The 23,742-nt window shown below is 41.4% G+C and overlaps 2 protein-coding genes across 8 annotated transcripts in view; both read right to left on the bottom strand.

Annotated features, from left to right (window-relative positions):
• Nucleotides 1–20,586, bottom strand: part of Gapvd1 (GTPase activating protein and VPS9 domains 1) — a 76,558-nt gene extending 55,972 nt beyond the window's left edge. For all 7 annotated transcript variants that reach the window (XM_029472029.2, XM_029472039.2, XM_029472032.2 and 4 more), the window contains exon 1: nt 20,438–20,586. The gene's annotated coding sequence lies outside the window, so the exon portion shown is untranslated. The remainder of the gene's footprint in view (nt 1–20,437) is intronic.
• LOC147005940 (uncharacterized) lies at nt 20,174–21,242 on the bottom strand. The gene is made up of 2 exons (XM_085828589.1): nt 21,154–21,242; nt 20,174–20,731 (listed from the first exon to the last, which is right to left on the bottom strand). Exons 1-2 carry the CDS (start codon nt 21,163–21,165, stop codon nt 20,174–20,176), a joined length of 570 nt encoding a protein of 189 aa, XP_085684715.1. The 5' UTR covers nt 21,166–21,242.
• Nucleotides 21,243–23,742: the final 2,500 nt, after the last annotated feature.

Genomic DNA, 23,742 nt, shown 5'->3' with positions numbered 1-23,742 from the left:
GCACGGTGGTCCATACCTTTAACCCCAGCAATTATAAACAGTTTACACAGCATGCTCTAGGACATCCAGAACTATATAGAGATACTCTCTCAAAAAAAGAAACAAACAAACAAAAACCTTAAAACTTAGAACTTAACGGAGCTGAAGAGATAACTCAGCAGTTAATAGTATTTGCTGCTTTCCTAGAGTGCCTGGATTTGGCTCCCAGAATGCATATGGTGGTTTGTGTCTTTTATTAAGCTAGTTCTAAGGAATCTGATGTTCTCTCCTGACCACCAATTGCACCAGGCACACATGAGGCACACATATATACATGCAGGCAAAACACCGATACACGTAAACTAAAGTAAGTAACATCTAATAATAATTTTAAACAAAATTAAAATAAAAGATTAACACTTAAAATAATGTTCCATCCAATCTAACCATGAAATGAACTCCTAAATCACCCAGTAGTGTCAATTTTTTTATGTTTCATTATAGGGTGTGTGTGTGTGTGTGTGTGTGTGTGTGTGTGTGTTAAGAACACATGCACACATGCCATGCCATGAATGTGGAGGTCATACGATAACTTACAATTCTGGTTATCTAGTGGCAGGTAGCTATATCCTCCCTCTGTGCCATCTCCATGACCTTCATAAGCATTTTTAAGAGAACTTTTCCACAAGACAAACTTTCTAAGTATCTTTTTAATCAGGTTCAAGAATTATAAAGCTTTCCTTTTTATACTTCCATATTTGTGGTCAGAATGCCATAAAAAAGCTGACCATAGCTCACCCTGTAAAACAAAATTTTAAAACTCTTGTGAACTAAGTAATACAGCTCAGTGGTAGAGAACTACCTACCTAGTATGCATGAGCCTCTGGCTTTAATCCCTAGCACCGAAAACAAAATGTGACAACTAAGGAAAAAGTAAGAACTGTTCTCTTCTTCTTTTTTCTTTTTTTGTTTTTGTTTTGGTTTTTCGAGACAGGGTTTCTCTGTGTAGCCCTGGCTGTCCTGGAACTCACTTTGTAGACCAGGCTGGCCTCGAACTCAGAAATCCGCCTGCCTTTGCCTCCCGAGTGCTGGGATTAAAGGCGTGCACCACCAGGCCTGGTTAGACTTTTCTTTTATTCAAGGTTTCTTTCCATAGCCCTGGCTGTCCTGGAACTCTATATGTAGATGAGGCTGGCCTCCTAGATCCACAGAGATCCACACCTGCCTACACCACATTAACTGGAAGACTGTAGAGGGAATCATGCCTTCCTGTACTGTTGGTGGGAATGTAATTCTGTATCATCACTATACGCTCATGTCTCTGCAGCATTATTCACAACAGCCAACATCTGGGATCAACCCAAGCACCCCATCAACAGACTCGTGGACAGAACTAATTATACAAAAGAGTACAGAGTCGGTTCCGTCTCTCTGTGGGATCCAGGGATCCAGATCAAGCCACCAGGCCTGGCAGCAGGCAGCTCTATCCTCTGAGCCATCTTGTTAATCCTAAAGACATGTTTTTAGAGCTCACTTTAATAAATTTAGGCCACCAGACAAACTTTCTAAGCATTTTAGGTAAAACATGTTCAAAAATTTTTTTAATTTTTTAATTCAATATTTTCTTTATTTACTTTTCAAATTGTATCCCCTTTCCTCATTTCCCCTCTGAAAACACCCCTATCCCATCTCCCCTCTCCCTGCTCACTAACCCACTCACTTTCACTTCCCTGTCCTGGCATTCCTTTACACTGGGGCATTGAGCCTTCACAAGACCAAGAGCCTCTCCTCTCATTGATGTCCCACAAGGCCTTCCTCTGCTATATATGCAGCTAGAGCCACAAGTCCCTCCATGTGTACTCTTTGATTAGTGATTTAGTCCCTGGGAGCTCTGAGGGCACTAGTTGGTTCATATTGTTGTTCCTCCAATGGGGCTGCAAACCCCTTCAGCTTCTTGGGTCCTTTCTCTAGCTCCTCCATTTGGGACCCTGTGCTCAGTCCAATGGATGGCTGTGAGCATCCAGATTCTGTAAATACAGACACTGGCAGAGCCTTTCAAGAGACAGCTTTATCAGGCTCCTGTCAGCATGCACTTGTTGGCATCCACAATAGTGTCTGGGTTTGGTAACTGTATATGGGATGGATCCCCAGGTAAGACAGTCACTGGATGGCCTTTCCTTCAGTTTCTGCTCCAAACTTTGTCTCTGTATCTCCTCCCATGGGAATTTTGATCCCCTTCTAAGAAGGACCAAAGAATCCACACTGGTTTTCCTTCTTCTTGAGCTTCAATTCATGTGGTCTGTGAATTGAACCTTGGGTATTCCAAACTTCTGGGCTAATATCCACTTATCAGTGAGTGCATACCATGTGTGTTCTTTTGTGATTCAGGTTCAAGAATTATAAGCTTTCCTTTCTATAGCAAACAAGTCAGAACACCAGAAAAAGAAATTGGCCATGTCTTACCCTGTATAACAAAATTTTAAGAACTATTATTGGGACTAAGGAATTTTGTTTTGTGTGTGTGTGTGTGTAATATGGAATATTACTTGGCACATATAGTATATAAAAGTATATAAATGGAATATTATTTGGCCATAGAAAGACGGGAGGAAAAGAAATTGCAACATGGATAGAACTAAATACCATTACGTTAAATGAATAAGCTGGGCTCAGAAAAACCAAGCATTGCATAAGCTCACCTTTGGGTAGACTCAGAAAAGGTTGACCTCTCAGAACAGAATAGTGCTTTCCAGAGTCTGAGATAGCAGAGACAGAAGGAATTAGGAAACCTTACAGTTCTGAGGAATAAATGAGATCTACTTTCTATTCACAGTAACTACGGTTAATGACAATTGGTTGAATTCTTGATTGTATTCTTACTCCCCCTCACACAGTCCCTTTCTGAGATAAGGTTTCCTATTGCCCAGGATATCTAAATGTAGCCTCACTAGGTAGGTAAAAATAATCACCACACACAGATACACACACACACACACCACACACAGATATATACACACACATATACACACAGAGAGAAAATTAAAGATATTCATATTTGTTAATTATTTTTGATTTCTTAGAGCATATTTCGAAGGCCCTTAGCTTAAAATTCAAAATCAGTCTTACCTCAGCACACCAATCCAATACTATTTTACACTATTACATTATTTGTTTACTTACTAGTGCATATGCATATGTGTGTGTGCACACAGCATGGTGCACTTGTGCAAGAAAGAGGACAACTTTCAGGACCTGGTTCTCTCTTCTCACTGTAGAATCCAGAGACTGGCTGATCTCAGGTTTGCAGTGTGAGCACTTTTACAAAAACCAAGAGCCCTTACACTATTTCCTCATGTTGCCTGTTCTATTCAAATTGACCTCCTCATTTCTACTGTCCTGTGTTTTCATAGCTTCTTACCTACATGCTTTAATTTCCATAGCCTGGCCCAAAGAACGTTTGCAATCTTATACATTGCCTAGTGATAAACCTCACCTCTGGACTGAAGAACTAATTATATCACTGTCTTGGAACTGACTGTGTGCTTTGCTTTTGCTTCATCTTCTTCTTCTTTTTTGGTTTTTTGAGACAGGGTTTCTCTGAGTAGCCCTGGCTATCCTGGAACTTACTTTGTAAAAGACAAGCTGGCCTCAAACTCAGAGAGATCCACCTGCCACCGCCTCCCGAGTGCTAGGATAAAAGGAATGCACTGTATTTTCATCTTTTGCCATCTCCCTCCTGGGTTTCCATCAAAACAAAGTCCTTCAAAATCTGAGAGCCTCTGACAGACCCATTTATCACCAGTTCCAGATACCAGAGAGAAAACAAATCATTTTCAAATCATCTTTGCTAGTATTTACTTCCCCACAAATCACTCTGAAGACGAGCACAAGTGCCATCGAACCACTGGCACCATCTGGACATGATGGTGTGTGCCTGCGCTGCTAGCACTAGAGTCTTAAGAGGACCACTGCAAGTTCTAGGCCAGCCTGGACTACTAGTGAGCTTCAGGCCAGCCAGAGCTACAAAAAAAAAAGACCCTGTCTCAAACAACAGTAACAATAATATTGTAATAATCAGGATTCAGCCATAATAAACCATAGCAGATACATATTTTCCCTAAAGTTTGCATGTATTTTCTAAATTAGCTAATTTCATTTTGAAAGAGTCAAAAACTACTCTCTGGCCACTTAAATTCAACAGCACTTACCACATTTTTATATTAAATCAAACTGAGGAATAATTTAAGCTTTTCAACTCATATGGTTAAAACACCTCTTAGGAAGTCATGATGGTGGCACACACCTTTAATCCCAGCACTGGGAAGGCAGAGGCAGGTGGATCTGTGTGAGTCCGGGGCCAGCCTAGGCTACAGAATTAGTTCCAGGACTACACAGAGAAACACTGTCTTGAAAAACAAAAACAAACAAACAAGCCCTGAAAACAAACCATCACTTAGGCCAGCTAGAAATAAGGCACGCTGTTTCAGCATCACTTCTCATAAAGGTTGGTTTGGGTTTGTTTTTGAGACTTTTTTAAAATTATGTAAGTTTGTTCTTTGATAATTTCATACATGTAGATCATGTAATAATCACTCTTCCTGGCCTTATTATCCTCAACCCCTATGAATAACCAACCCTTCCCACCCTACCACTCGCTTTCCCAGGTTCATGACTTGTGGTTTTATGACCCATTTAATTCAACTTACTAAAGACTTTTAAAATTCATTTATGCCTGGCATGGTAGCACATACCTTTGATCCCACACTCAGGAGGTACAGGCAAGCAAATGCAAGGCCAGCCTGGTCTGCATAGAGCATTCCAGGTCTGTTAATTAGGGCAACACATCTCAAAAAGAAGTTTATTATTATTGTGTATTGGTGGAGGGACACATGCCACAGTATCCATATGCGTCAGAGGACAAATCTGTAGCCATTTCTTTCATCTTACATCAAACTCAAGATTGCCAGATTTGCAAGGTCAGCACTTTTACCTGCTGAGCCATTTCTCCAGCCCCAGACTCTAAAACTGTTAAAGATTTATTTTTAACTTTCTGTATATGAGCATGGGTGCAGTGCCCACAGAGACCAGATTAGGGCAGAGGATCCCCTGCAGCTAGAGTCACAGCTTAGTCACCCAGTATGGGTGCTGGGGATCAAACACAGATCTGCAGGAGCAGCACATGCTCTTACCCACTGAGCCACCTCTACATCCCCTTAGTAAGATTTTATGCAACATAGCTATGCCATCTCGTCATGCTGTCTACAACTGGTTTCATATTAAGAAGGCAGGAGGAAGTAATAACCAGTCTTCTACAGTCTGTTTGGCCCTACAGAGAGACTGACAACCTCTAATAAGTAAGTTTATCTCTTCTAAGGAAGAGCATGGAGAGGAAGCACAAACCTAATAAAGTATAATTTTTGAGCTACACTAGAAAACTACACTAGAAGTTCCAAGGAGAATACAAGTGTCAACAGTTAACAGGACACAATGACACACAACTATAATCCCAGCACTGAGGAGGTAAAGGCTAGAAGATCGAAAGTTCAAGGTCAAATACAATGCAAATTTGAGGGCACTGCGGGCTAAGACTCTCAAAAAATATAAATTATCCCAAAATAACATTTTGGGATAGAATAATATTTCACACTTTATAAGAATCTCTAATTAAAAGCACCCCAATTTATAATAATGCATCTGCTAATTTTAAACTGGAAGGCAGCATTTAGAGTTCAAATAAACAGCCTAGTCCCTAGGTTAATCTTAGGTTCTCTTTCTGTGTCTTCCTCCCATGCTCTCTTCTCTCCCTCTCTCTGAGGAACAGAGGACTGCAGGATCCTCCTTGTAACTTATAATGTACCAGGCTCACAAATTTATTTGTACTTGCCAGGCATTCTACTACCAAACTACATCCTTGGCCCAAATACTATCCCTTTATTAACATTAAGAGAGTGAACATTAAACCAAATCCAATGTATTCATTTACTATAGAGGACACTTTAGTAGTCAATAAAGTGGAGAGGAAACTAAAACGAGTAGGTCTGATGACTACCACTGAAGACTGGCCACTTACAACCATGGTGATGCACACCTTTAAGCCCTGCACTCAGGAGGCAGAGGCAGGCCAACTTCTGAGTTTGAAGCAGGCTTGGTCTACAAAGCAAGTCTAAGGCCAGCCAGGAAGCTGTAACAAAAACAAACAAACCAAAACCATGATGGCCTCTGACACCTACTGACATGTGATCTGTGACCTCTGACATCTAATGTCATATGACCTGAAGTTAAGATGCTGTCCCACACAGAAAACTGAGAGAACTGTAAATCATAAGTAGAAACGTAGTATGTTGTTAATAAAGTCAGCGTAGGCTTTAATTACTTCCCTACTACAATTAAGATAGCCTCCATCTCCATTACATGGCAGAATGGATGAAAATTAAATCTTTTAGCCAGGTTTGGCGGTGCACTTGGGAGGCAGAGGCAGGTAGATCTCTGATTTTGAGGCCAGCCTTGTCTACAGAGTAATTTCCAGGACAACCAGGGCTACACAGAGAAACCCTTTTTTTGGGTTTAACATTTGAGAAAGTGGAAAATATCAAGGTTATGTACATGGTTTGTTCATTTTTCTTTTCTTTTGAGGTGGTTTACTAGGTAGCCATGTAGACCACCAGGTTGACCTTGTTCACCATTTTCCAGTGCTGAAATTAAAGTGCCACTGCACCTGACTAAAATCAAGGTTATTATTAAGGAGATGTGACAGACTGTTTGCTAATATGGGACCTACGCTTATTGGGTTTTGTTTGTGAGTTTTTTATTTTGTTTTTTGAAGACAGTGAAGAGAGTTTTTTCAAAAGAGGCTGGCCTCAAACTTTCTACAAAGCTGAGGATGGCTTTGAGATGTCTGATCTTCCTGCATCCACCTCCCTGGTGCCCTAGACACAGACCACCATGTGCTGGGGTTGTGTGCATGCTAGGAAGCATTCTGTCAGCTGAGCCATCACTAGCTCCAGAGAATCAAAACTTGCAAAACATTTAAAAGTGAGATCAAGGGGACTGGAGAGATGGCTCAGTGGTTCGGAACACTGACTGTTCTTCCAAAGGTTCTGAGTTCAAATCCCAGCAACCATACAGCCATCCGTAATGAGATCCCTTGGGTTTTTTGTTTTTTGTTTTTTTTTAGATTTATTTCTTTATTATATGTAAGTACACTGTAGCTGTCTTCAGACACTCCAGAAGAGAGAGTCAGATCTTGTTAGGGATGGTTGTGAGCCACCATGTGGTTGCTGGGATTTGAACTCTGGACCTTCGGAAGAGCAGTCGGGTGCTCTTACCACTGAGTCATCTCACCAGCCCCTGAGATCCCTTGTTTTTGTGAGTTTTGCTATATATTCCAGCCTGACATTGAACTTTACTATTTAGGCCAGGCTGGCCTCCAACTTACTGCAGTCCTCCTGCCTCAGTTTCCTGAATGCTAGGATACAGGCGTGAACCTGGTAAAACTTTGGTTTGTTTTTGTTTTATTTTTCAAGACATTTTGTTTTTCTCTGTATAATCCTGGCTGTCCTGGAACTCACTCTGTAGACCAGACTGGCCTCAAACTCAGAGCTCCACCCTCCCAAAGTCTGGCATTAAAGATGTGCGCCACCACTACCTGGCAAGAATGTTTAATTACATAAGTAATATGTTTTTAAATTCAAGCATTCAGTTCAGTAAAATAACATAATCTTGAGAAAAGTATTAAAGCTGATATATTATGCTGTAATGTATCATAGTCTCTGTCAACTACTCCCTAGAAAAGGCAACAACTAGCCTATGACGTTCTAGAACAGACTAACATTCTGTAACACACAATATTATTTTTTTCTTTTAGTTTCTGAGATTAGAAAAACAAAATACAAAACATTTCATTATACAAATTTGCACTAGTTTCATATGTGGAGCAAGGTAAATATATTTCCTAAGCAGAACTATTTAAGAAACACCAGGGTTTTGGGTTTTTTTGTTTTGTTTTGTTTGTTTTCTTTTGGGTTTTTTTTGGTTGGCTGGTTTTGTTTTTTTCAGATCTTGCAGACCAAGAGATTGAATCCATGACTTCCCTCCCAAGTGACAAACAAACACTACACCTAAGCAATACACTCAGTTCTGAAAAGCCAGCTTTTATGTTAACTATCACCCACAGCAAACCTTATCTTAAGGTACCAGAAGTTATAGCTAAGCCAAACATGTTGGTACAAACCAGTAATTCTAGCATTCAGGAGGCTGAAGCAGATGAATCCCAAGTTTGAAATTAGCCTAGGCTATAGAAACCCTATTTGAAATAACCAGGGTCTTGGCTAGGGATGCACCATAGTAGAAGAATGTTTGTCTGGGTTCAGTCCCCAGCAATGAACATATATAAAGCCAGGTCTGTAGAGGTAACACAACAGTTAAGAGCCCTAGTTATTCTGGCATACGACCTTATTTCAAGTCCTAGCCACCACAAGGTGATATACAACCATGTTAATTCCAGTTTCAAGGGATCCAACTCCCTTTTCTGACCTCCACAGGCACCAGACATGTGTGGGTACTCATACATACATGCAGCAAAACATCCATACATATAAAATAAGAAAGATAAAAAAAAAAAAAAAAAAAAGGAGAGAAAGGGCAATAGCCAGTGGCTTATACATATAATACCAGCATTTGGGGTTTGGGGGAGCTGATATAAAAGAGTTGTAGCAAGTTCAAAGCCAGCCTGAGCTGTACAGTAAGTTAGACCAAACTAGGCTCCAGTGACAATGTGTCTACCTGGAGAGAGACAGAGATAGAGAATGGAGAATGATTGTGGTTGAATAGTTTCAACTGACTAGAGGTAGTAAGTACACAGGTGTTAGGAAATATTAGTAGCTAGCATTTCAAGCTTGCACTCTGCATCACCTGAGTGCCTAAATACTCCAATTTCATCCGTGAAATACTATGACTTTTGTTTTGTTTTAGTTTGACACTGGAAGCTGAACCTATACCCATATGCATGCTAAGCATGTACTCCACCAACACTTCCAGTCCTGAAGGGAAGAATTCACTTTTCCTTAATTTGTTCTGGGGAAAATGTCACAGAGCATGTGGAAGTCAGAAATCTGAGAACAGTTTGTGGGAGTCAGTTCTGTCTGTCTACCCTAGGATAGAACTCAGGCTCTCAGCATTGGTGGCAAACCCCTTTACCCACAGAGCCATCTAAAGTCTTGGGGGGGGGGTGTTTGTTTTGCTTTCTTTTGTGGGGATTTTTGTTATTGTTTTGAAACAGTCTTGAAGCTCACTGAGGAGACAGAGGCAGAGGATGAGGTAGATGGATCTCTGAGAGTTCAAGACCTGCCTGGTCTACAAAGCAAATTCCAGGATACCCAGAGCTTCACAGAAAAACCCTGTCTCAAAAATCAACAAGATGGAGGGGTTCACTGCTTCTGCCTCTCAAGTGCTGGAATTAAAGGTGTGTACCACCACACCTGATGATACATAACTAGTTTTGATTACAACACAGAGCTACATGGCTGAGGAAAGAAAAAACGATTTAATTTCCCAAAGTCAAATTAGTAACATGTAAAGTTGTGATGAGAATCTAGTTATATCTAGTTTTAAATTTTGGTTTTCCGGGCTGGAGAGATGGCTCAGTGGGTAAGAGCACCCGACTGCTCTTCCGAAGGTCCGGAGTTCAAATCCCAGCAACCACATGGTGGCTCACAACCATCCGTAACGAGATCTGACTCCCTCTTCTGGAGTGTCTGAAGACAGCTACAGTGTACTTACATACATATAAATAAATAAATCTTTAAAAAAAAAAAAATTTTTGGTTTTCCCATAGGCCAGGCGTGGTGGCGCACGCCTTTAATCCCAGCACTTGGGAGGCAGAGGCAGGTAGATTTCTGAGTTCAAGGCCAGCCTGGTCTACAGAGTGAGTTCCAGAACAGCCAGGGCTACACAGAGAAACCCTGTCTCGGAAAAAAAAAAAAATTTTTTTTTGGTTTCCCTAGTAACACACACACAATCCAATCTCAATCTTTCTCCTCCCCTCTTCTTTGTGTGTATCCGTCTACTAAGCCAATCATTAGTCTCCTGGCTATGAGAGCTTATTATGGTTAAGATTACTGCTTATAGTTGCCTCACTTAGTAGAACTAGAATTGGGACTTATAGGGAAAAGAGGGTTGGAGGAAGCTGAGAGAGTGAGGGATGAGTATGACCATAATATAAACGTGTTTGAAACTGAATGAATTAATTAAATGTAAGAAATAACTCCCTCACTCTTGGAACAAGTACCCATATATAAGTCAGAGTGCAGCCTTCTTGAAAAGCTTCCAACTGTCTGGCAATGTAAGTTTTAGTTGGACTTCAGAACTAAATAATCTCAACCTCATCAAATTCTAAGAAGGAAGTGATATGTAAAAACTTAGAAAAGAATCGCTAGTGTTTAACCCAGATATTACCAAAAAGCCAGGCGTGGTGGGGCATGCTTGTCGTGCTGCTGATCTCTATAAGACGGCTTACAAACACCAATCCCAGGATGATGCCCTTTGCCAGTCTCCCCTTACACACACACACACACACACACACACACACACACACGCACGCACGCACATGCATACACAGTTTTAAAAGTGAATAGCTGGAGAGATGGCTAGATGGCTCAGTGGCAAGATTGAGTGGCTGCTCATCCAAAGGACCCAAGTTCAATTCCTTGCAGCTAAATGGAAACTATAACTCCAGTTCCAGGGAATCTAACACATTCTGGCCTCCTCAGACATAGCAACACATGTTGCACAGACATACATGATAGCAAAAATACCCATACACATAAAATAAGAATGAATAAATCTTTTTTTAAAAGAAAGAAAAGAAAAGCAGTACCTACAAGGTACAACTGATCACATTTACCACGTTTTGTATCTTTGTTGTTACTGTTTTTAAGGCAGTTTATGCAGCCAGGACTGGCTTCAAATTCACCTGTGTAGGCAAGGATGACCTTGAGGCTCTTCTGTCTCCACCTCCTGAGCACTGGGATTACAAGGGTGCACTACAATGTCTGGACAGTATTAAGTGCCAGGGATTAAATCTAGGGCATCACAGATGTTACACAAGCACTCTAACAACTGAGGTACGGCTCCAAGCTGGGATGGTGAATTACAGCAATCATAAGCACTCATTACACTTCAATCAGCATTACTATCAGTGTCTGTGTTTCTACCAAAAAGAAAAGTCCTGGCCTAAAACATCAGTTACTACGGGTTACTACGGGCACAGAAGGAACATGGAGGTCAGAGGCAACTTTCTCCAGTCAGTTCTTTCCTTCCACTTTCACACCAGTCCTAGGAACTGAACTAAGATCAACAGACTTTCATAGCAAATACTTTTTCTATGAGTCATCTCCTTGGCACAAAATAGCTGTTCAATATAAACCAACCATTAAAATGCCCTCATTTAAAAAAGAAATCTCTAGCCGGGCGTGGTGGCGCACGCTTTTAATCCCAGTACTTGGGGAGGCAGAGGCAGGAGGATTTCTGAGTTCGAGGCCAGCCTGGTCTACAGAGTGAGTTCCAGGACAGCCAGGGCTACACAGAGAAACCCTGTCTCAAAAAACAAAATAAATAAATAAATAAAATAAAATAAAATGGGAATGTAGCTCAATAATAGAGTGCTTGCCTAACATGTCCAGGGCCTGGGTTTGAACTAAAGCACCACAAAGGTTTTTCAAAAAGATATTTAATCCAAATAATAGCTTGGGAGGGTACTACCTGGCTCTGATCATTAAGTAAAGGAAAAAGAGCTATTAGGCATTGGCCCTTTTTTAATATTTTTCCTTTTCCAATTGAAAGCCACTACTCAATCCTTCAAGAATTATAGAAAATAATTAATAAATTATTCATTAGTAAGCAACATAAGAAAAGGAAGAACCGAACATGTTTGACAACATGCTTTCTTCTAGGTTCTGTGTGGGTGAATCAGAATTACATAGAAGCAAGACCAAGCAAGCACCTTTCTGGACAGACAGCTTAGATAATGAGCAGACATCCTGTCTGCTTTACAGTTACAAGAGTATGCAGACAGGCTTGTCTTAAGAAAATCGCTTACTAAGAAAGGTGTATAAACACATTCACAGGCCTAGGCAAAACTGTGGCCTTGATGTCTCTTGCATGCATGAAGTCCTGGATTTGAACCAAAGCACACACGCACACACAAAACAAAACAACAGAATGTTTTGCTATTGCTGTTTTAGATGGGGATTTTGTGTCTATTTCTGAGACAGGGTCTCAAATAGCTCTAAAACTCACTCAATAGCCATGGCTAGCCTTGAACTCTTGTTCTTCTTGCATCCAGCACTGAATGGCTCAGATTCCAAGTATATATTCCACATGCTAGACATGGCTGTGCACACCTTGGATTCCAGCACTTGGGAGGCAGAGGCAGGCTGATCGCTATGAGTTTAAGACAAGCCTGGTCTACAGAGTGAGTTCTAGCTAGGACAGCTAAGGCTATGGAGAGAACCTATCTGGAAAAACTAACAGAAAAAAGCACAAGTATACACCACCACAACTGGCTGTAAATTATGTAATTCATGTAAATTAAGTATTTTTTCAGGTAGAAATACTTAGCAGATATCAGATTCATCTTCATACTCAAAAAGATATAGGATAGCTATGTAACAGACAGCTCAACTGACTTCTCTTCCAGATGAACCAAGTTCACTTCATACCACACACATGACTATAATTCCAATTCCAGAAGATTTGACATCTTCTCCGGGCATCCACAGACACACATGCAGACAAAATACCTACACACATAAGTCTCAAAACAATTTTTATCATTTATTATTATCACTATTTATTATGTTATAAAGACTCTTAAAGTCTGCTTTTATTTATTTATTTATTTATTTATTTATTTATTTATTTATAGTTTTTCAAGACGGGGTTTCTCTGTGTAGCCCTGGCTGTCCTGGAACTCACTCTGTAGACCAGGCTGGCCTCAAACTCAGAAATTTGCCTGCCTCTGCCTCCCGAGTGCTGGGATTAAAGGCGTGCGCCACCACGCCCGGCTGTAGCACTCATCTTTAATCCTAGCACCCAGGATGCAGAGGTGGGAGGATTTCTTCTAAATTCAAGGCCAGCCTGGGCTACAGAGCAAGTTCCAGAACAACCAAGGGATACATAGTGAGACCCTGTCTCAAAAAATAATAATAATAATAAAATAAGTAATAATAATAATAGTTATTATTTAGTAATAGTAGTAACTACTACTGTTATTATTATTTAAGCAATTTCCAAAATGTATATTTCATAAAGAAATTACTAGTTCCGATTCTTTTACAGATGAAAACAATTACTTCGGAAGTTAAGAATCACAAAAAATTCTCTACAAACACTAGTTTGTATAGCTTATATGACACAAATACTTAAATAAAAACTTTTCCAGCTGAGTAGTAGTGGCACATGCCTTTAATCCAAGCACTCAAGAGGCTGTGGCAGGCAGATCTCTGAGTTTGAGGCACACTTGTCTACAGAGAAAGTTCCAGGACAGCCAGAGTTACACAGAGAAACCCTGTCTCAGAAAAAAAAAAAAAAAGGTTTTCCAGCCTAAGGAAAAAAATATTTGTGCAGTAAAAAAACACTATTCTTCCAGAGGGATTGGATTCTATTTGCACAAGCTTAAAAAAGAAAAAAAAAATTATAATTTACCCTTGAGATTCCTAGAACATGAAAACAATTCTCCCCAATATATATCCTCCCTTGAGAGAATAATTCTAAAAAGAAATGGCAATCATGACACCTACCTGTTATCCCAACACGAGACAGGATCTCAAGTTTGAGACCAGCTTGCTTGGACTACATTAGAGACTGTCTCAAAAAAAGAATAGAGGGGGCTGGTGAGATGGCTCAGCGGTTAAGAGCGCCGACTGTTCTTCCAAAGGTCCTGAGTTCAAATCCCAGCAACCACACAAAATCTGATGCCCTCTTCTGGAGTGTCTGAAGACAGCTACAGTGTACTTACATATAATAAATAAATAAATTAATTTAAAAAAAATAATAGAGAAGATCAAAGAATAAAGTAAATGCCTTAGTACCAAGATGTACCTGCTTTTCCAATTAAACTTTTCTGCAAACATGAAGGGTAGTTTTTAAAATACTTATTTAGTATTCTATGCAATTTATTTAACTGCAGATCATTGTATTTAAAAAGTAACAAATTTTGCAGTTAGCTATACCAACAAAAAGTTAGACTATATCTGTACAGTCTCCAAAATCCTATTGTCAGACCGTAGTTCCTTATACAGTGCTGTGTGCACCACCAGAGAGTACCTCAGCATGCTCAGTGGAGTCAGCTAGTGGACAAAGAAATGGTTGCACTGGGACAGGAACCAAGAAGGCACCAAGAGAGGAGGGCTCACTCCTTAAATCTAGAATCTAAGCCAGGCATGGTGACACCAGAACTTGAGAGGTATGGACAAGAGGATCAGGAGGTCAAAGTCACACAATGCTACCCTTTTTAAACAAACAGGGGACATGCAAACACAATCCCAGTACCCTTTAGTGTATACATACTGAGAAATCGTAAACCAGAGATGTTGGCTCCTGCTTATAAACCCACTATTAAGATAAGGTCTCCCAAACTGCCATAGCATGTCTGAGGCCCACCTGGGCTACAAAGTGAGATCCTGCCTTAAAAAAAAAAAGGGGGGGGTGCAAGGAGGACAGAAGGCCTAGGGAGACATCTCAGCAGATAAAACACTTGTCATGTAAGCATGAGGTCCTAAATTCCATCCCATTACCCACATAAAAAGTCTGCTGTGCTGACACATGCTTGTAACCTCAGACTGGGGAAGCAGAGACAAGAGGGTCCCAGAGGCTTGTCTAGCCAATCAGGGGGCTCCGGGATACATAAGCAAACTTATCCTGAAGCATAACATGGAAGCTGGGTGATGATGTACACCTTTAATCCCAGCATTCAGGAGGATTCACATCATCCCAGTGAGTAGATCTCTGAGTTTGAAGCCAGCCTGGTCTATATAGAGTTCCAACACAGCAAGAACTACACAAAGAAACCCCATCTCTGGAAAGAAAAACAAACAAACAAACAAACAAAGGAGGGAAGGAAGGAAGGAAGAAAGATGGAAAACAATAAAGGAAGACACCCATCATCAGTTTCTGGCTTATACATATGCGTACCCACACACACACACACACACACACACATGGAAAGATGACTTTGAGAAAGCAAAATATTATTATTCCATAGATTATTTATTAAAAAGGAAAAATAATGCCTTTACAAGAAAAGTCTTGTGAGACTCCTTAATCAAAAATATGTCATTAATAAAACTGACATCAGTGGGTGTTTCTTAGGGCGCACAATGAGACTTAAAACCAGTTTAGTATGCCAGCTAAAACTGCTTCGTCTGAATCTGACTGAAAAGAACTCTGGGACAAATCCAACTTGAATGGCACTCTGAGGGCCATGGGAGAAGGCCTGGGGTTCAACTCCCAGCACCTTGGCGAAAATCATAAGGAAAATAAAAAAGCAAGAAAATGGCATTTGACAACCAAATGATTCATCTGTCATTATGCTGTAAATGTGACTGGCTGCTGGGTCCAGCTCTATAGTAAAGTAAGTGCCCCACGTGCTATGGCTACAGTCTGATCCCTAACACTGCAACATAAACAAGTAAATAAAACCAGCTAACAAAACAAGGAAGTATTTTTTACTTTTTGCTGTGTTTTATGTTCTTTTTTTTTTTTTTTTTTTTTTGACAGAGTTTTACTTTATAGTTCTGGCTAGCCTAGACCTCATTATGAAGATCAGACTGGCCTTGAACTCAAAAAAATCCACCAGTCTCTGCCTCCTAAGTGCTGGAACCACAACCAGTGGGGAGCAGGGAATGGGGCGATGATTTTTAAGTTACAGACTTTAAAAGTCCCGTCCAGCAGCAGACAATGGGGAAGAGAAAAGCTGTAGAACGACCTAACACTTGTACTCAGCTCTCAGAACTGTTAACACCATGGCACTTCTTCCTCATGTACATGTGCCTGCGCATCATTAGGATTAAAGTGCAAGTGTCACACATGGTAAGCAATCAAGCTACATCATCAGTCCTGCTTTAGCCTTTAGAAAAAGAAAAAAGAAAAAAAAAAAATGCTGGGCAGTGGTGCTACAGGCCTTTGATACCAGTACTCAGGAGGCAGAGGCAGGCATGAGTTCCAGGACAGCCAGGGCTACACAAAGAAACCCTGTCTCAAAAAAACAAAAACAAACAGGAAGGAAGGAAAAGGAGAGGAATTGACACACACCATCACTGTTGTCACCACCTCCGCTCTGTATTCTCTTACAAACACTTCAACTTCAATAAGAATTACAAGAGGAAGAACTACAATACAATCTCCAATGGCACCTGTACCAATCTACACTCTATATGTTCTTTCTAAAATTATCATTTCTGCTACATAGTCACCAGTTATTGTCAGATTAAAACTTCTTTTAATCAGCTGAGTGTAGTGGCTCATGCCTTTAATCCCAGCAATAGGGAGGCAGAAGCAAGAGGATCTCTGTATATTGTAAGCCAACCTGGTCAGCATAGGAAGCTCCAGGCAAACCAGGGCTTTACTGTGAGACCCTGACTCTGTCTCCATCTGTCTCTCTGTCTCTCTCTCTCTGTCTCACACACACACACACACACACACACACACACACACACTACCTCCATGGAAGATGTGGCACCATTTATTTCAATCTGCATTCCCTAATTTAATAATAAAACTATGATCAATATACTGTCTAGAACTACTTTTCTTCTATTTTGACATAAACAAGTTTATATCCCTCAGCATAGAAAGTAAGAGAGAAATTAAGAAAAAACAGTAGGATTGGTGAGACTGAGACTAGTTCCAAGAAAGCCTGGATCACACAGCGAGACCCTGCCTTCAAAAACAAGCAGAACAAAAAAAGAACTTGACTTACAGACTTCTCACTTTCATTCTATGATGATGGGAAGGTGAGCATAGCCAAGTCCTACATGGCATCATGTGCTAATAAGGGCTAATACATGCCATATGAAAACAAATGCCCACAGAAGTACTATACAGTGTTTGTGAAATAATTTCCTAGAGAAGCCAGGCATGGTGACACACACTTATAATCCCAACTCAGAAGGCTGAGGAAAGACAGGAAGTTCAAAGTTTGTTTGGTCTACATAGTGAGTTACAGGCCAGTCAGGGTTATATAGTGAGACCTTGTCTTGAAAAAAAAAAAAATCATCCTCTGCTATATATCAAGTTGAAAGCCAGAGGAGCTAAAGAGAGACAGAGTCAGAGACAGAGACAGACAGACACACTCACTCCTTTATCCATGGACCATTTACTGAACACCTACTATGCAGCAGCCCTTATTCTAGCACAGAAATGAAGACAAAGTCTCTGTTGTCATGAAGATGGCAAGTAAGGAAGAAAAAATTATAATTTTCAATAAATATCTAAATAACAGCATATGGATACATGGCATAAAGAAAACAAAGGAGTAGGGGACAAAGATTTGCCACTGAGAGCCATTTGGGTGACACAGCGAGTTCCAGACTACCCTTGGCAACTTCATGAGACCCTATCTCAAAATGAAAAAAAAATTTAAAAATTAAAAAAAAAAAAACACCCTACAGAGCTGTATGAAAAGACAGCTCAGTAATAGTACACCTGTCCAGAATGCCCATGGCCCTGAGCAGGTACCACCCTGAGAGTGCCAGAACCTGAAGAACTTGAAAGAGAATTTAAAGAAAACAATTTACCAGCTTCCCGACTCTGTATAAATTGTATGGGTTTTTTTTTCATATATGAAAAGAATAACAACTGAAGACATATTATAGTGGAGCCTGATACTTCTCACTTAGGAAAAAAATAAATAAGGATCTCTTCCTATTTAAAAGCTTTATCACCTTTGTGATTTTAAGAAAACCACTGGCAGCACAACCCCTAGTGTGCTTGCCTGCTATTTTACAGCATGTGCAAAGCCATAGGTTCCAGAGGAGGAGGTGGCAGAGGAGGACTGGGAAAACAGCTCAGTTGGTGGATTGCTTCCCACTCAAGCACAAGGACCTGAGTTCAGATTCCCAACTCCTATGTACAAAGCCACTACTGTAGCCAGTGTCTGTGATCCCTGGACTGGGAATCAAAGACAGTGGGAACTAGGGGCTTGCTGACAAGAGGAGATCTTGTCTCAAAAACTAAGGTAGAGAGACAGGAAGACATTCAACATGAAACTCTGGCTTCCAGAAACACATGCACACACACACGTAAACACATGAACATTTATATACCCATACAACACACATACAAAAGAAGGTAAGAGACAAAGAAAATTAGCAAATACAAAAATTTCTTTTCGCCGGGCGTGGTGGCGCACGCCTTTAATCCCAGCACTCGGGAGGCAGAGGCAGGTGGATTTCTGAGTTCGAGGCCAGCCTGGTCTACAAAGTGAGTTCCAGGACAGCTGGGGCTACACAGAGAAACCCTGTCTCGAAAAACCAAAAAAAAAAATTTCTTTTCACAAGCTTCAGGGGCTTGAAAGTGTGTGATGCCTCAGCACAAAAATCACAACACTCACTTCCTCTTCTTCCTACAGTGTTGTGCTGATTCCCCAGCACACTAGATGAAATAGCTACGGTCTGGTCTATCTTTCAAAACTATACTGGTATCATTCATATATATATATATATATATATATATATATATATATATAAATTTTTTAAAGGGCAGGAGTGGTGGCTTACACCTATATCCCCAGCACTTGGAAGACAAAGGTAGAAGGACCACACAGCACATTTGAAGCCAGCCTGGTGTACATACCCAGTTTTAGGTGAACAGGGCTATTCAGTCCTTGATTATAAAATTCTTTTGCAGGGAAAGGGGGAGGGGATAGAGGATTTTCAGAGGGGAATCTAGGAAAGGGGATAACATTTGAAATGTAAATAAAGAAAATATCCAATAAAAAATATTTTAAAAATCTTTTACATGTATATAGTCTCATTCTGTCTGCTTTTCTTTTTTCTTTTTTTCCCCCCTCTCTTTTTTCTTACTGAATGACAAAATTTGGGTACTGTTAAGTCCCCTTCAAAGTTTATCTTTATTTCAGGAATTCTTAATCATTCTGTGCCATGGATAGTCTGGGGAAGTTTAAGGTTTCCTTCTCAAAATGCTTTTAAAAAGCAAAACTCTGCCGGGTATGGTGGCACACGCCTTTGATCCCAGCACTCGGGAGGCAGAGGCAGGTGGAATTCTGAGTTCGAGGCCAGCCTGGTCTACAAAGTGAGTTCCAGAACAGCCAGGGCTATACAGAGAAACCCTGTCTCACACCCCCCCCCCCCGCCCCCAAAAAAAGCAAAACTCCTATCAGTACAAAGGAAACCAATTATACTGACATATTATGAAATGAAAATCTGACATGTATGTATAGCTACATCTTATTACATAAGATATAGCAGAAACTCACTGACTCAAAGAAATCCATCAACAAACATGACATTTTGAAAATGCTCCAACTGTAAACATAACACAAAAGTATCTATAAATTCTATTGGGTGGCAAACTCACAGGGATTGCTAATACTATTGTGGTTTGGTACTTGTTTTTATAACTAAAGGCAACAGTTTCAATTACTGGTTTGTAAATAAAGGTGTAATTTTACCTTCATTCTCACTAAAGACATTCTATCTACATTCAATCCACCGAGGAACCACGAGTTGGAAGCTCTAGTTCCCAGACCTCATCCTTTTTGCTCAAACTCAAATTTTTCATTTTATTAAGTTTAATTTAATTGAGTTTTAACGTTAAAAAAAAACAGAGTCCTTGTCGTTCCTACCGCTCATCTGACACCTCACCTTATTTCACTTTATTTAGAATTATGCCTTGGATCCCGCTCGTTTCTGAGGTCTACCCAGGCAGCACCCGTAACAATTCTGTCCGTCAATAAAAGTCGACAATTGAAAGAAGAGAGATGGACAGAACGGACACTTCAAGACCACCAGCAGCAAGTGCACAGACGCCAAGCCCGGCGCGCGGTTGCGGGTGCACGGCGTCCCCAGTCCGGAGCGTCCGGCGCGTCCCTGGCGGCGCTCCCAAGCCATTCAGTCCGCTCCTGGCCTCCGGGGCTCGGCTGCCCACCTGCCCCGGACGCCCACAGAGGCGACCCGCGCTACTGCGCCCCTTCCCGCCGCGTCGCGCTCCCACCCCATCCCCCATGCTCCCTGTGACCCCGCCGCCTCAGGCCGGCCGCCGGAACCCGCACGCCGCCACCCCTCTCGCGGGGCCGGGCCGCGCGGCTTCCCACCCGAGCGACGCGGAGCACGGGGCAGGCCCGGGGCCCGGGGCCCGGGGCGGGGCGGCCGTCAGGCGCGGGCTGCGGTGCTAGGCCAGACGGCAGGGCACGCGGTGCGGGCCGGCGGGGACGCGCACTCACCGGTGAGGTCATGCGGAGAACGGCGCCCAGGTCCTCGCCGGACTGCCTCTCGGCCTCGGAGCCGTCGCCCTCGCTGCGAACTGCCACCGCCGCCCAGCCGCCGCCACAGATAGCCAGTCGGTTTCCCTGCCTCCTGCGGCGGCGCTGCCCCCTCAGCAGTGCGCGTGCGCGGCGCCGCGGGGGCCCCTGGGATCGGTGGTCCGGACTACGGCCGCCCTTCCGCTCCCGGTCGCGAACCGCCTTGCCGGGACCTGTACGCCGATCCTCCGCCCTCACGTCTCGGTGTACCTGGTGCTGGAGAAGACGGGTGGAAAAAAAAAAAATGACACTCCTCTCTTGCTCGGAACACCATCCAATAGCCTCTCTCTCTCTCTCTCTCTCTCTCTCTCTCTCTCTCTCTCTCTCTCTCTCTCTCTCTCTCCCTCTCTCCCCCTTTCACTTAAAAGCTATGCCAATTGGACGGTATCTTCATTTTTAGCTTATAAATATAATTTCCCACTTCTCGTTTTGTCGATTTTTATTGTAACTGTGTTATTTAAAAATAACATTACATTAAATAAACTGTAAACTGTGTTACATTAAATAGGTTTAGGTCGGTTTTTTTTTTTTTTTCAAAAGAAAGAAAGAAAGAAAGAAAGAAAGAAAGAAAGAAAGAAAGAAAACGCGTCAAGTTAGCAGAAGTGAACAGTCACAGAAACCTTAGAGCTAGAACATACCTTAAAGGTCATCGGTGCAGCTCCCACCCAGGCAGGAATGGCCTCCCCGTCTCACTTCTGTTTCGGATGTTCCAATATCAGCACACTACCTCTCAGGAGTACAGCCTGCTCCTCTCTGTTGCACAGCTCTAAATGTTAGAAAGTTCTGCCTCCTGCTGAGCTGAAATCTGCTTCCCTTGTCTTTCCTCCCTTTGCTAGTAGTTATTCTGCCTGGAAGCAAGGAGAATTGGTTCCCACTTGACAGCCCTTTAAAATATTGAAGACAATGAATATATCCTGCAACACCAAGAGTCTCATGCTCCGCCCCCAAGGGAGGGGGGTAGTGGAAACTCATCTTCCCAACTATTCAAACATAAATCAGATCCCAGACAGCTTTCGACCCGTCTTCCATACACCTCCTTTAAAAATCATCAGAATGTAACTAGCATGGTAGCTCTCACCTGTAATCTAAAACCTTTGGGAGGCTGAGGCAAAAGTTTCAGAATTAGACAAAAGTTTAAACCAGCCTGAGCTACACAGGATGTCTAGACCAGCGGGAGCTATCCTTTGAGACCCTGCCTCAAAAGGAAATTCTTTTGTCACAATTTGCTTCCTATTTGCTACTTTGTTACAATAGCATTGTGGGTATCAAGTAAAATGTCTTTGGTACCATGTTGCCATTCAACAGAGTTCAATTAAAGATTATCAGTCGGGTCTGTTACATTGTACAAAGCACCAACCAGATGAAAAGCAAGTGGATACAATTTACAATATAAAGTGGAGAGTATCTCCCATAGATTGAGGATTGTAACAATAAACTAAATTACAAAGTGCTATGAAGAATTACAGAGTGTTATGAGATTCCAGAGAAAGAGACCATATTGAATTAAGAAATCAAGACCTAGGCTGAGTTTTGTGGCCCATGACTTTAATCCCAGCAGTTGGAAGGCAAAATCAGACCAATCTCAGAGTTCCAGGATAACCAGGATTATACAGAGCCCCTGTCTCAAAAGGCCAAAGAAGAAAAGAAAGAGAGAAAAAGAGATTTAGCTGTGACTAGATTCCAAGGTAGATGAGTCAGGAGGATCTCAGCACTCAAGAGGCAAAAACAGGCAGGCAGATCTCAAGGCTAGCCTAGTCTACAGAGCAAGTTCCAGGACAGTGCTACACAGAGAAATCTTGTAAAAAAAGAAAGAAAAAGAAAAAGAAAAAAAATCCAGAAAAAGAGAGGGGGTGGGATATAAAATTTGTAGACTACATAAGGGAAGACCCGCTTGAACAGAAGATTGTGTTCAAAGGCTCTAGAGCTCCAGAGCACAAAATCTGCCTGCCTCTGCTTCCCAAGTGCTGGGATTAAAGGCTTGCACCACCACTGCCCAGTTTGAAGAAAGGCGTTCAAAGACTCAAAAGGAAACCTTCAAGTAAAGGCATTTGCCACCAAACCGAACTGCCAGAGTTTGACACCAAACACCCCACATAGTAGAGGAAAGAGAAATGACTCCTGCAATATTTTCTGACCAACACTGAGGCAAAAACTTGCCCCCCATAAACAAACAAACAAACACACAAATAAATTGTGTGAATGTATAAATGTGTAAATACATAAATGAATATACATAAATAAAAAGAAAGAGAAGGGTTCTAAAGAAGCTAAGAGTTGTGAAAGAAGTAGATTGTGCATTGTAAGTACAATGAGAACAGGAATGTTCAGTTCACTGGCCTGAGCCCTGTTCTGTCTGTCACCTACAGATGAAGTGCCTGACCTAGACAGCTTTTAATCTTCCCATTCAGCATTCCCAAAGAATGTAACGTTCTTACCAGAACCCCAAATCACTACCACATTGACTCTTGTTATAGTAGGCTGTGGAGTAACTATTATACTCAACACACTTTACATGTGGGAAAGCAAAATATATGGTCAAAATATTGGAGAAAAATGATCAGAATTTAGTAAATAGTGCTGCTCTGTAGGGAGAGCAACTATACTCTTTCTAGAATTTGTCATGGTGATAATTTTTTCTTTACTATTGTTTGGGTGTGGTGGTTTACACCTGTAATGGCAGCATTTGGAACATGGAAACAGGAAAATGGAGAGTTTGAAGCAAGCATAGGGTATCTGAGACTCTGTTTCAAGAATGAATAAATAAAAACAATGAATTCTATCCAAAGACATTTTTTTTCTAATACACAACACTCCACCAACCATGCTATACAGGCCTATACAATTATTTGTGCACAGTCACAAATTCTTACTGAATCGTGCTAGGCATGGTGGTACATACAGGTAATGTCAGTGTTTTGGAAGCTGAGACAGGAGAATCACAATTTGACACCAGCCTAGCCTGGAGAGCAAGACCTTGTCTCAACTGACCACAGCAGTGCCAATTCATATTGGATCTTCATGACAGTTAAGCTGTTCCAACACCCAATTCTGTGCTGCTCATTAAAGTTCTCTGCTTCAAAAGCACACACCAGTGACAAACTCAGACTTCAAACTTTTGAAATGATTGCTTTCTTTTCTTGGACACCTAACCAGTCTTAGAGAAGCAAGATAAAGCAAAACAAACAAAAATTGGGTGATCTGCCAAACTCCATTATTAATTAGATGTG

This window comes from Mus caroli, unplaced genomic scaffold, assembly GCF_978045245.1.
Source record: "Mus caroli unplaced genomic scaffold, Mus_caroli_1 scaffold_2, whole genome shotgun sequence".
Taxonomy (NCBI): Eukaryota; Metazoa; Chordata; class Mammalia; order Rodentia; family Muridae; genus Mus; species Mus caroli.
This window is presented reverse-complemented; position numbering and strand designations above follow the sequence as displayed.